Here is a 12,789-nt window from a genome sequence, read left to right on the forward strand (position 1 = left end):
TTTAATTGACATCATAATTGTACGTGGAGTTCAATGTGACATTTCAAAACATGTATATAGTATGTAATGACAAATCAGGACAGTTGCCGTAGGTGTCACCTTAGATGTCAAATTTCTGGACATTGAGATCATTCAAAATCTCTAGGTTGTTTTTATTTTTGTTTGGGACAGGGTCTCCCTGTAGCTCCAGCTGGCCTGGAACTCGCTATGTAGACCAGGTTGGCCTCGAACACGCAGAGATCCACCTGCCTCTGCCTCCCAAGGCTGGGATTAAAGGTGTGCGCCACCACGCCCAGCCTCTGCTGTTTAACTCTTGTCAACCACAGCTGAGCTCTTTGCTTGGAGCTTCTGATTCTTCTTCCTAGTCAGTTGTACCTTGAGCCCCTATCCAGTCATGCTGTTTACGTTCACATTTTCCCATCTCTCCCTTCCCTGATTTCCTCCTTTATCATTCTGTTTGGAGTGTTTCTACAAGTAAAACATTTTGCAACTTAACACAGGATGTGACGGGAAGGCGGAGACAACAAAGCAAATTTCAGGGCTTATTAACTTGAGTAAAATAGTCTTAGTAGATTAAGAGATCATTTTAACATGCAGAAAACACGGCTGCCTGTCTTGCTTCTGTCTGCTTTCTCATAGGCAGAGCATCCTGCTAATGGACCAGAGTGTGGGTATGGCTCCTTTCACCAGCAGTACTGGCTTGATGGGAAGATCATTGCTGTGGGGGTGATTGACATCCTTCCATACTGTGTTTCATCTGTGTATTTATACTACGATCCTGATTATTCATTTCTATCTTTGGGTGTCTACTCAGCGTTAAGGTAAGATTGCTTCTTACAGTTATAATGGGTTGCATGGAAGTTTAAATAATTTAGTTTTATTTCATTATGTAACAGAAATCTCTTTTTGCTAGCTAGCATACTTTAGTGATTTGTTACTTTACTAGTCCCTTAGTTATATATTGGTATTTAAATAAGTTTTAATGGGCTGGAGAGATGACTCAGCAGTTAAGAGCACTTTCTGCTCTTTCATAGGACCAGAGTTCCATTCTCATCACCCACATCAGGCAGCTTAAAAATCAGTTACAACTCTGGCTCTAAGGGATCGCACCCCTTTTCTGCTCTTCACAGGCACCTGCTTACACGAGCGTGCATACATACATAAAAATAAAAAAAAAACCTTTTGAAAAAGGTAACAATTTTAAAATTGATGTTATTGTTTGATGGTAATTCTCTAGCTTTAATGTTTGTACACACTTTACTATATAAGAAACCATTATAGGGGCCAGTGAGATGGCTCAGCAGGTAAAGTGCTTAGTGGGCAAGCCTGATGGCCTGAATTAGATCCTCAGGACCCACATAAAGGTGAAAGGTGAGAACTGACACCACGACCACCGTGGCATGCATGCACTGCCCCATCATACACAGTAATAATAATAAAATTTTATATAAAAAGTATTTTGTTTGGAGATATATTTGTTGTTTAGTTTATATTTTCTTTTAAAAAATATTTTGTTTTTATTTTATGTGTATGGTATTGCCTGCATGTTTATAAGTATATCCATGATGTGTAATACCCTCAGGTCAGAAGAGGGTGTTAGATCCCCTTGAACTGGAGTTACAGAGGGTTATTAGCTGCCATGTGGATGCTGGGATTCAAACCGGGGTCTTCGGTAAGAGCTCTCAGTGCTCTCCAGCTCCCTGGTTTATACATTTTCTAAGCTCCCAGTTGATAGAATATGTGAACCTCAGGAAAACCATGAGCTTCATTAGAGGAGACCACAAAGGCATAAAACCATCAGAGTGGCTGAACGGCTCTAAATTGTAAAAGTACAAAGTCCCCCCATATAGATTAGAGGCCTGGCTCTGCTCAGTCCTTATCAGCTGGTCACTCCCAAGACTGAGAGAAAGTGTTTGTGGAGCCTACCTGTCTCCTCTAGGGCCACAGATTGCACTCCTGTCAGTTTCTGGGGAAATAAGAAGGAGACTCTCAGTCACTTCAAGGAGACCAAGCCCAGGCACTCAACTCCCCACTAAGTGCAGCTGAGTTGCACAACCGGGTAGCAACCCCCCCCCCCCGCCCCAATTTTCTTTGGCTAGTTGTGGATGCTTGGTTCCTAGGACAGTCTCTACCCCTCACTGTATCTTCTTTGAATAAAGGAAGAAATATTCTGTTGCAGGTCTGGCTCTGGTTTTTTATCTCCTACTCCTCTTTCTTTCCTTTTATTTTCCAAAAGTCTAACACCTTTCAAGATCTCTTATGCTTCTTAAATGTATTGTCATCACTGTCATATGTATCCTCACAGCATTAAGATACAGTTAATGCATTGGGAATGAATTAATATAAGTCTGTTGGAAGAAATATAGTTATATAGGTATGCATTGTTTAAGGAAGGGGCCATATTCTGAGCAACAATATGTCATTAAGTACTTTCATGGTTACGTGAACATTGAAGACTGTACAAACTACAATGGCTGTGGTGTTATTAGGTCATTTAACCTTAGAAGACCACTGCCTTGTGTAGTCTGTTACTGAGACATTGTTGGGTATATGACTGTCTCAGTACAGAAGACAGGAATGTGAATTCCTGACTATCTGCTCGAATCTGTGACCCTCATCAAGAAAGGATTTCTCTTTTAGGACTGTAGTGAAAGTGTATATAATGCAGCACAAATGTTTTTATGGTGAGATTAGTGGGTGCGTTTCTTCATGAAAGTGTTTCTATTTTTATTACTGTTTATCAGTATGTATATATCCCAGCCGGAGGAAGGGAGGAGCTTGGGAAGTTGGTTTGCCTTTTATTTGTAGCTTGAGTCTCTGTCTCTGTCTCTGTGCGTGTGTGTGTGTTTCCCAGTATTTTTATACCATGATGAAATGTATTGCCAGGTTATCTTATTTATTTTTTTATATATATGGGTTTTTTTTTTTTCCCTGAACTACAGAATTAGAAGTGATGGTTTTCTTTAGCAATTTGACTTTAAAAAATCTGGCTTATAAATTTTTTTTACTTGTGTTGCGGTGCCCATCTTGGCATTTTGAGATAGGGTCTCCCTGTAGCCACAGCTGGCCTGGAACTCACTATGGAGACCAGACTGAGCTCTCACAGAGATCAGTCCACCTCTACTTCCCAAGTGTGGGGATCAAAGGCGTGCACCACCAAGCCTGGGATCTTTCATTTTTGTGCATTTAAAAAATTCTTATTGATTTGAGAATTTTATACAATGTATTTTAATGATATTAAGACCTTCCCCCCTCCACCCCCACCTTACTCTACTTTTACTACCCCTCACACTCTATTTCCTCTATAATTAGTTTTTTTTTTTTTTTTTTTTAAAAAGGCCTGTTAAGTTTAATTTGTATTTCCCAAGCTCTTGGGTTGTGGGTCTATCCCTTGGAGTCTGGCCAACCTACCAAGACCAGTGAGGAAAACTCTTTCTCTCCCAGCATCTATCAAATGCCAGTAGATCTTAGCTATGGTTGGGGCTTCCTGTCCCGCTCCCCCCATCCATGCTGTGCTCCTGTCTGGCTTGGGTTTTCACAAGCTTTTATTTTATATAAAATAGTTAAAAATGGTCATGATAATCTTGGCGATCTCCCTAGAACACATGCTGGTGACTTAAAGAATTTACATTCTGTAACTTTACCATTCACATGTTTTCACGTTACAGAACTTTAGAAGTTTATATTTCTACTGATTTCATTTTATTTTTATATCCTGTTTTTCCTTGTGCATTTATAGATTTTTCTAGACTTCTCAGATATCAAGAATAACATTTAATCTTACATAGTAAATCTTAGTCTATGTCTAAAAAATTTCATGAGTCAATAAACTAAGAGATGGTTTAGATAGTCCGCTACACTTGAGTCAGTTAAATAAGCAGTTCGCGGTAAAACTGGTGAGTGCTCTGTCACTTGAGATGTTGCTCACAGTGCCTCGAGCTGGAGAGCCAGTGAGGGAGTAGGGCTCTTGATAGCAGCTGAGGTGACGCTGCTCCATGGCCTGTCACTTGCTTTCAGTACTCTTTAAAGACAGATCTCTGAGTTGACAGAACAGGAAAGGCAGCCAGGGTACTACATTTTGAAGCAAAATTTGGGGAAGCAGGTTACAAATTGCCAGTTTTATTATTGATTTTAAGTATTTTACGTATTTTAAATCTGTGTGGTTTTTCTCTCCCATTCTTCAGTTTCTTAAACAGTTCTATAATCAGTATAGTTTTCATATTTTTAGATTTTAATGATGTAATTTGCAGATTTTGAAAGTGTGTGGTGATCATAAGCATGATATCTATTTTTAGGAAGATTAACTTTTGCAATATAATTTAACATGGTTGTGTGCACATACTCTGTGGTCTAGGGTTATTCATAGAAGTGTGTAAGATACACAGGCAGGGTTTCAAATCAGACAGTAAATTAAACAGATAACTCAATTTTAGATACTACATAGCATCTAGATAAAAGCAAATGCTGAAGAGATGGAGAGAAGGGGAGAAGAGAGGAGGATCAGGTGTTCGAGGGCAATCTGGGCTATGCATTTATTTTGTTATAGAAGTATTGTTAATATGAAAATAATTTTAGGTTGACTTTTCAAAGATTTAAATTGTCCTTGAAAAATGAATAGACTATTCTTTCAGAAATCTCAGCACCCACATGTCAGTTAACAACTTTCTATAAGTCCAGTTCCAGGGGATCCATTGCCCTCTTCTGTCCTCCCTGGGCACTGCATGACATGGATACACTTACATACATGCAGGCATGGCATTCATACATAAAATAATAAATAAACTAAAAAAAATTTTTTAGATGGAATTTCTCTGCTGGATGTTGTGGTACATGCTATAGTCTCAGCATTCAGAAGACTGGGATAGGAGGGTGGGAGTTGGAGGCCAGCCTGGGCTGTAGTGCAAGTTCTAGGCCAGGCTGAGCTACATAGTAAAGCTGCCAAAAAAAGATTCTGAATTTTGGGGCTGGAGAGATGGCTCAGTGGTTAAGAACACTGACTGCTCTTACAGAGGACCCGGACTCGATTCCCAGCACCCACATGGCGGCTATGAACCATCCTTAACTCCAGTTCCAGGGGGAATCCGAAGGCCTCTTCTGACCTCCGTGGCACTGCACAACACGGGTGCACTCGCATACATGCAGGCAATACACTCATACACATAAAATAAAAATAATAAAATATTTTTAAAAAATTCTGAATTTTATACATTTATTGATACAATAAAAACATAAGAATAAAGAAGAAAAATCTTTAAAGAGATAAAACAATTTCTTCATGCTTTAGAAATGTACCGATTTTACTTAAAGCTATTATGTACAACTACATGTTCAGCTGGTCAGGTAGGGGAGATTTTGTTTCAAGATTATCTGAATACAGATTATAACCGCTTCACCCATATGCACTGCAGTAAAGATACAGATACAATGTTTTTGTTTAAGCAGCCCTCGCCTCCGCCAGCAAATGGAGAAAGCATGGTAGGAGAGCTCATTTTAGGGAAATGTGTATTAACTTTGCACCTAGCTAAAACAGTGAGTTCTGTAGTATATACTGCCAAAAGGGTTTGCTTGTAAACATGCATTTTTCCTGAAATTTAATGACCATTAAGTTTTTCTAAAATTTGTTGTACTATTAACAGCCTAGATTTGTTGAGAATTCTGGGATACAGTGAATAATAAGACAGTGTAGCTCTCTTTAATTTTATGTTCAATTTTAGGTCAGTTATTTTGTGCAATAATATACAAAATTTGTACTTTGTTGTATTCAAAATAGTTTAAGTTTTGGGGTATCTCAAGTAAAAACCCATCTTTTTTTAAAAAAATATTTATGTGTATGAGTGTATTGCCTGCGTGTATGTGAGTGCACCTGTGTTGTGCAGTGCTTCAGAGATCAGAGGAGGGCTTCGGATTCCCCTGGAACTGGAGTTAAGGATGATTCTTAGCTGCCATGTGGGTGCTGGGAATCGGACCCAGGTCCTCTACAAGAATAGTCAGTGCTCTTAACTGCTGAGCCATCTCTCCAGCCCCAAACCATCTTATGTTTTAAGACTTACTTTTCTTTCAAGAGTTGGATTTGTTAATACTTACCATTAGATTTTATCAAGTATTTATCAAATTTTATAGGTTTTTGAAAAATGTGCCCAGAATTAACTGTATCTTCATCATCTTTTGGCAGAGAAATTGCTTTTACTAGACAGCTCCATGAAAGAACTTCTCAAGTCAGCTATTATTACATGGGTTTCTACATTCACTCCTGTCCCAAGATGAAATATAAGGTAATGTTCATTTCATGCATGTGCCTATGCTCATTACAGAAGAGGAGTCTTCAATGAAATCTGCATCTTGAGCAGCAGAATTGGAGTTCTGTCAAACATACCAAAATGTCCTTTTTAAAAATGGTTTTAAGAATCTACTTAGTGAAAGCCTTTGGTGCTTCCTGAGTGTGAGTGGAGTACTGAGCGGCAGAGGAGCAGGCTCTTCCCGGCAGGACCACAGCCTTCATTTCCACTTCACTGTGTGAAGTGCATACGCCCTTAGATGCACAGAGATGCACGGGCACCTTTCCCTTGTGACCTGTGGTGAAGCTGGGGCATCTTATGTAGGCTGGCAAATGGCCTGGGAAGGAAGAGTGGAAGAGGAAGGAAGGGGAGGTACTTGAGAAGCATAGATGTGGTTAGAAGCACTTTCCAAGGAGAGTTGCATAGTCAAGGAGCGGTGGACCCTTGAGGCCTTCACAGGAGAAAGAACAACCATAAGATTGCAAAGGAACTTGAAAACTGGTCCCAGGCATTTGGAAGTCATTGATGGGTTTTAGAGCAAAGAGAATAAATAAAAAATATAGACCTATCCTATCTATAAGTATAATTTTTTTAAATGAGGAACAATTAAAGCAGGCAAAAAAAAAAGTGCTATAGCCCTGTGTGCTACAGCCCCGTGTGCTGGCACCCCGTGTGCTACAGCCCGTGTGCCCATTGGTCAGCTTCAGCAGCCGTTTCTGTGCCTCATTTCTTTGTTCTTTTACCCCATCCCACCTTCAGTCTCCTTTGACTTATTTTAGAATGCATCAGGGATGACCTTTTAACTAAAGAATCTAGGACTTCCCTTTTTTCCTTCTTCTGTGGTGCTAGGAATCAAACTCAGGACCTTGTACATGCTAGACAAGGGTTCTACCACTGAGTTATACTTGAGCCCCCAAGGATATCTGTTTATTTCTGTTTTAGTGGGTATTTCTAAAACAGAAGAGCACTTTGCAAACAACTACAATCTTATCACCACACCTGGAAAGTATAAACAGTGTTTCTAAATATCTTCTAGTGTCTCGTTTGGCCAGTGGTCTTACTTTCCTTTTCATAATCTGTTTCACCATAAGTTTATTGAGTTAGAACCCAAAAATGGGTCATATATTATGTTTGGTTTATATATCTCATAAATCTCTTTAATCTATAAATTTTCCCTTCTTTTTTTTCTTCCCATCCTTTAAAAGAGTAAGTTACAGGAGTTAGTACTCATGGGAATGATCATGGTTTTAAAGCTTTGAGGTGGAAGCCGGGTGCATGCCTTTAGTCTCAGCACTTGGGAGGTAGAGGCAGGTAGATCTCTGACTTCAAGCCCAGTCTGGTCTACATAGTGAGTTTCAGGCCAGCTGGGGCTACAGGGAGACCCTGTCTCAAAAAGACCAAAAAAAAAGAAGTTTTGAGGTGCAGTACTGAGTGCTGATGGTTTTGTGAGGACCTCGGTCTCCAGAGTAGAGGTGAAAATGGAGCATATGCTGGTTTGCACTGATGGGCCAGGCCCTTCACTGGAGCTTCCTGCTGGCATTTGGGGCTTCCTGTCTAAGCATATTGTAGATGATGTCTTCTAACTTCATTGTCTTCACAAATTATCTTCTTGCCTGAGTTATTAATTTACTTGATAGATCTAAACACATATTCTGAGCAGAAAGAAATCATGAGTATGTTTCTGTTTGTCCTAAAACTATTGCTTGGTACTGTTTATATTGGTGTTTTCTCCTAGCTGATTTTTCTGGTAAGGACTAGGTCAGTTCAGGTTAGAAAGTGCAAGTATTCCAGAAATTTAATATAATTGACTTGAAGAACACCTTGACTGTGCAGCATATTAGACTTACTTTGTGTAGCACCTTCTATAGAACCTGCTCTAAACAGAACTGTTTTAATACCAGAATTAGGGACTTTAGAACTTCATCTTTACCCCTCATCTTTAGTATTACAGGTTTAATGTGTCACAACAGATCTTTTTTTTCTTTAATTTTATTTATTATTTTTATTTTATGTGTGTGCGTGTATTGCCTGCATGTTGGTAAGTGTACCCATGTCATGCAGTGCCTGCAGAGGTCAGAAGATGCTGTTGGATCCCCTGGGACTGGAGTTATGGACAATTGTTAGCTGCCATGTGGGTGCTGGGATTCTAACCCAGGTCTTCTGCAAGAGCAGTCAGTGCTCTTAACTGCTGAGCCATCTCTCCAGCCCCACAACAGATCTTTTTAAAAAATATTTTATTTATTTTTATTTTATGTGTATGAGTATATTGCCTGCATGTATGTGAGTGCACCGTGTCGTGCAATGCCACGGAGGTCAGAAGAGGGCTTCGGAGTCCCCTGGAACTGGGGTTAAGGACGGTTTGTAGCTGCCATGTGGGTGCAGGGAACCGAACCTGGGTCCTCTGCAAGAGCAGTCAGTGCTCTTAACTGCTGAGCCATCACTCCAGCCCCACAACAGATCTTTTAGTAAGTGTTTTCTTTAAGCTAAATTCTAAATTACTCTGTACTTTAACCCATTTCTTATGTTTTGATCACTAGTGGAAATGAATTTAGTTACACTGTACTTATTCATAAAGACTCTGGGCTCAGACCTCAATGCCCGTGGCCCAGACTACATAGTTTATGATGTTTCTCTTACTATGCAGAACTCCACTTTGAACTGAAGTCAGCATCTCCTTGTAAGTTGGCAATTTTGGTTTTGTCTTTTTGAGACAGGGTCTTCCTGTAGCCCAGCTGGCTTGGAACTCATTATGTAGACCACACTGGCCTTGATCTCACAGAGATCTGCCTGTCTCTGCTTCCTGAGTGCTGGAATCAACCGCATGCCCCACCAGGATGGCCTAAGCTGGGGATTTTAAAAATGCCTTCCATGTTATTCAATCTCACTTAATCATGTCTAAGCTAAATCCTCCTGTAATTGGAGCTTTTGGGCATTATTTAAAATCCAGTGTGTCAGAGGTGCCCTCAGGTCTGCTTTCCTTCCAGCTTTGCTCCTTGTCTGTGAAATAGTAATTGGCTCTCGCCGGAAGTGACATCAGTGAATAACGTGAGCAAGATCCTGGTCTCATGGAACTTCTAATCTGGAGAAGAAGCCAACAAATTCACACACATTTGTCAGATAGGGATAGGTACAGTGGGATGCAGGATGCGGGAGGCGGGATGCGATGGACCTTAACTGGGTGTGACTCCGTTAGGTTGTGTGGTCAGGGGCCCCCTCTGGTAAGCGTTGAAAGATTTGAGTGATAAGAAAGATTTGAAAGACAGGAAGTCAGCCAATGGGAAGTTGGGGTCATTTCAGAGAGACTGAGGAAGCACTAGTGAGCCTGCTCAGCTGAGTAGCCGCAGCTATCTCTTTAGCCTGTGTGTTACAAAGTCCTGGAGAACATTTGGAAAATTAGTTTTAGTGCTCAGAATATTCTAAGTCAGAACTTAATGATTACTATGTCCTAGTTTGTTTCTTCATTGCTGTGACAAAACATTCTGACCAGTACCACCTTGGGGAGGAAGGGGTTTATTTAGCTTACATATCCTGGGTCACAGTTCATCAGGGAGCCCAAGGTAGGAACTCAGGGCAGGAACCTGGAGGCAGGAGCTGGAGCACAGGCCATGGAGGAATGCTGCTTACTGGCTTGCTCCTCTGGCCCCTGCTCAGCCTGCTTTCTTATGCAACACAGGCCCACCTGCCCAGGGGTGGCACCACCCACAGTGGGCTGGGTCCTCCCACATCACTCATCAAGAAGATGCCCCTCAGACATGGCCACAGGCCAGTCCAATAGAGACAATTCCCCAATTGAGGCTCCCTCGACCCAGGTGTGTCAAGTTGACACTAAAGCTATCCAGCACACCTAGATTATTTTTACATGTTGATAGCCCATGAAGACCAGGAAAGATGACCATTTCTCATCTTAAAGTTTGCTGTTTTTTTGTTTATTAAATTTAGAATTGATTAAATTCTATTGAAAAAAAATCTGTCTTCATTTTGTTACCTGTACCCTGGCAAACAGGCCACCAGTCTTTCTGTTGTTGTTCCTACCGGAGGACCTTAGCCACAGAGCTCTCCCCCTCCGTTCACCCTTCTCTAGCCCCCATACTCAAAGTTTCTTCCTTTGTCATTTCTCTAGGAATCCTCATCTCCAGCATCTATGCTGGATGCTAAGACTGGAGTGGACCACCACATAGCTCCACAGCATTTAAAGTTCTTCCCCAAATTCAAGTCTCTCCCATTTATAAGTGCCATATGTCATCTTCTTTATCATGTGTTCCGGGAGGCTTGCAGTGGCCCTGCCACATAGTAGATTTTGTGTGTGTGTGTGTGTTGGGGGAGTGTGCAGTTGTACATGTGGAAGGCAGAGGACAACCTCAAGTATCATTGAAATGTCATTCCTCACTGGCTTGGAACTCACCGAGTTAGGCTGGCCAACCAGTGAGCCTCAGATTTGCTTGCCTTTGCCTCCCAACTCAGGGATCACAAGCATGGGCCACAATGCCTGGCTTTTCTCACATGGGTTCTGCATATCAAGCTCAGATCCTCTCAAGCACTTTACCAGCTGAGGTATGTCCTTAGCTCCTAAATAGTAAATGTTAATACTTACTGGACACTTGTTGAAATAATGTGTGGAAATGCTAGTGTGGAAGATTAACAAGTATGCAGGATAGTTGGAAACTCACATGCCTCGAATAATGGTTGAGAGTGAGAAGGATAACTTCTGCTTGGAAAAATGTAAGATAGAGGTAACAGAGACACACAGTTCTAACCGAGCATGGTAACTCTGTTTTTGTACTGGTAAAATGGGAAAATATAGAAATGAGGTAAACTATGTTAATATCTCCATTTGATTATGAAGTCTACCTAGTTGGGTCGCATTTATGAAATCATTTTGTATACTGACAAATGGTATCCACAGTTCCTAATGAGTTCTTAATCTAGATGCTGGGGAAAAGAGGACTGGTCCTAATGGTACCAGTCCTGCCTGCTTGTGAAAACTCCTGAACTTGTGGAAGCTTGCTTTTGCTCAGAGGGAAGTAGTACTGAGTTTTTAGGACAGGCACTCTAAATGATGAACCTTTTAGGAATAAATCCTTTTTGTGCCATAGGTACCTGTGAGCTCTGGTCATCTGTTCAGCTCTTCTTAGAGCTCAGATACTTGTTGACTGAATAAAGAGGCTGTTTGCCGCCCTGAAACGAGGAGAATTTGACTTGTGTGTTTTGACTCCACACTGTATATTGTCACTGGTGCTGAGACTGACACTCAGATAAATGTATTCCAGTGTATCCCACAAACCGATCCATTACTTTTGGGGAAAGTGAAGCAGAAGTGTGCTAGAGCACCATGTCATTCATTTATTGCCTTTCCACATGTTTGCATCATAGGTTAAGACAGCAACTTCTTTTACCGATGAAATAGGCAATTCAGAGTAGTTTATGATCTCAATAGATGGTTACTATTTCATATACTTGTTTTTTATTTTTATTTTGTGTATATGAGTGTTTTGCCTATATGTTAGAAAATGTGTCATATGCATGCAATGTCTGTGGAAGCCAGAAGAGGGCATCAGATCCTCTGGAGCTGGAGTTACTATGGATGATTGCTAGTTGCTGTGTGGGTGCTGGGAACTGAACCTGGGTCCTCCACAAGAGCAGCCAGTGCTCCTAACTGCTTGGCCATCTCTTCAGCCCCTCATATCTGCTTTTAAAATAGGGAATTATCTGGTCTCTAGAAGACCTTAGAGCAGTAAATGTCATTATAAAAGATGACTTTCATTATGTATGTTTCCTGACATTGATCACTAATATGATATGGGTTGGTAGAAATTATTTCAAAACAAATTGGCATTTCTTTTAATTGAGTAAAGCTAAGATGAATTAGTGTTTCCAAGTGGGAATTTCTTCCTGGCATTTTTGGTGTGTTTTTGTAATTATAAATACTAAGGAAAGTCATTTAAAAAATCAGGAAATTAGGGAAAAGTCTGTAATTCTCCCATGAGGGTTAAAACTGAACAGTTAACATAAAAAATGTTAGTGGTTTGAGGAATCTGCCTGTGTTAAATGGGAAGGAAGGTCTGGGGACCTAACTAGGGGACTGGTAGGGATGTGACATTTGAAGGAAGCAGGACAGGAGTGTGGTGGAGGAAGCCTACTCAGTAGGTCCTGCTGTGGCTGTTGCTGTTATAGAGTGGGGGAAGTAGAGCTGTCTGCTGTTGATAATGTAAATAGTGGTATTAATTTAATACATATTCAGTAATGTATAGAGCTAGGTATTACTGGTGATATACAACTGTAATCCCAGCACTTAGGAGCCTGAGGCAGAAAGAATGCTATGAGTTTGAGGCCAGCCTGGGCTATATAGTTAATGTAAGCCAGACCAGTCAGGGTTTCATAGCAAGACCATGTCTTAAAAGCTGGGTGTGGTGGCACACACCTTTAATCCCAGCACTTGGGAGGCAGAGGCAGCCAGATCTCTGTGAGTTCAAGGCCAGCCTTGTCTACATAGTGAGTTCCAGGACAGCTGGGGCTG

The 12,789-nt window shown here is 40.9% G+C and overlaps 1 protein-coding gene across 10 annotated transcripts in view; it reads left to right on the forward strand.

Annotated features, from left to right (window-relative positions):
- The window catches only part of Ate1 (arginyltransferase 1), a 164,415-nt gene that overhangs the window by 69,946 nt on the left and 81,680 nt on the right, over positions 1-12,789 (forward strand). For all 10 annotated transcript variants that reach the window (XM_029560730.1, XM_029560727.1, XM_008827281.3 and 7 more), the window contains 2 exons: positions 640-821; positions 6,173-6,272. In XM_029560730.1, the coding sequence (XP_029416590.1) occupies positions 640-821; positions 6,173-6,272 (282 nt within the window). The remainder of the gene's footprint in view (positions 1-639; positions 822-6,172; positions 6,273-12,789) is intronic.

This window comes from Nannospalax galili, unplaced genomic scaffold (genome assembly GCF_000622305.1).
Source record: "Nannospalax galili isolate Female #2095 unplaced genomic scaffold, S.galili_v1.0 scaffold31, whole genome shotgun sequence".
Classification (NCBI taxonomy): Eukaryota; Metazoa; Chordata; class Mammalia; order Rodentia; family Spalacidae; genus Nannospalax; species Nannospalax galili.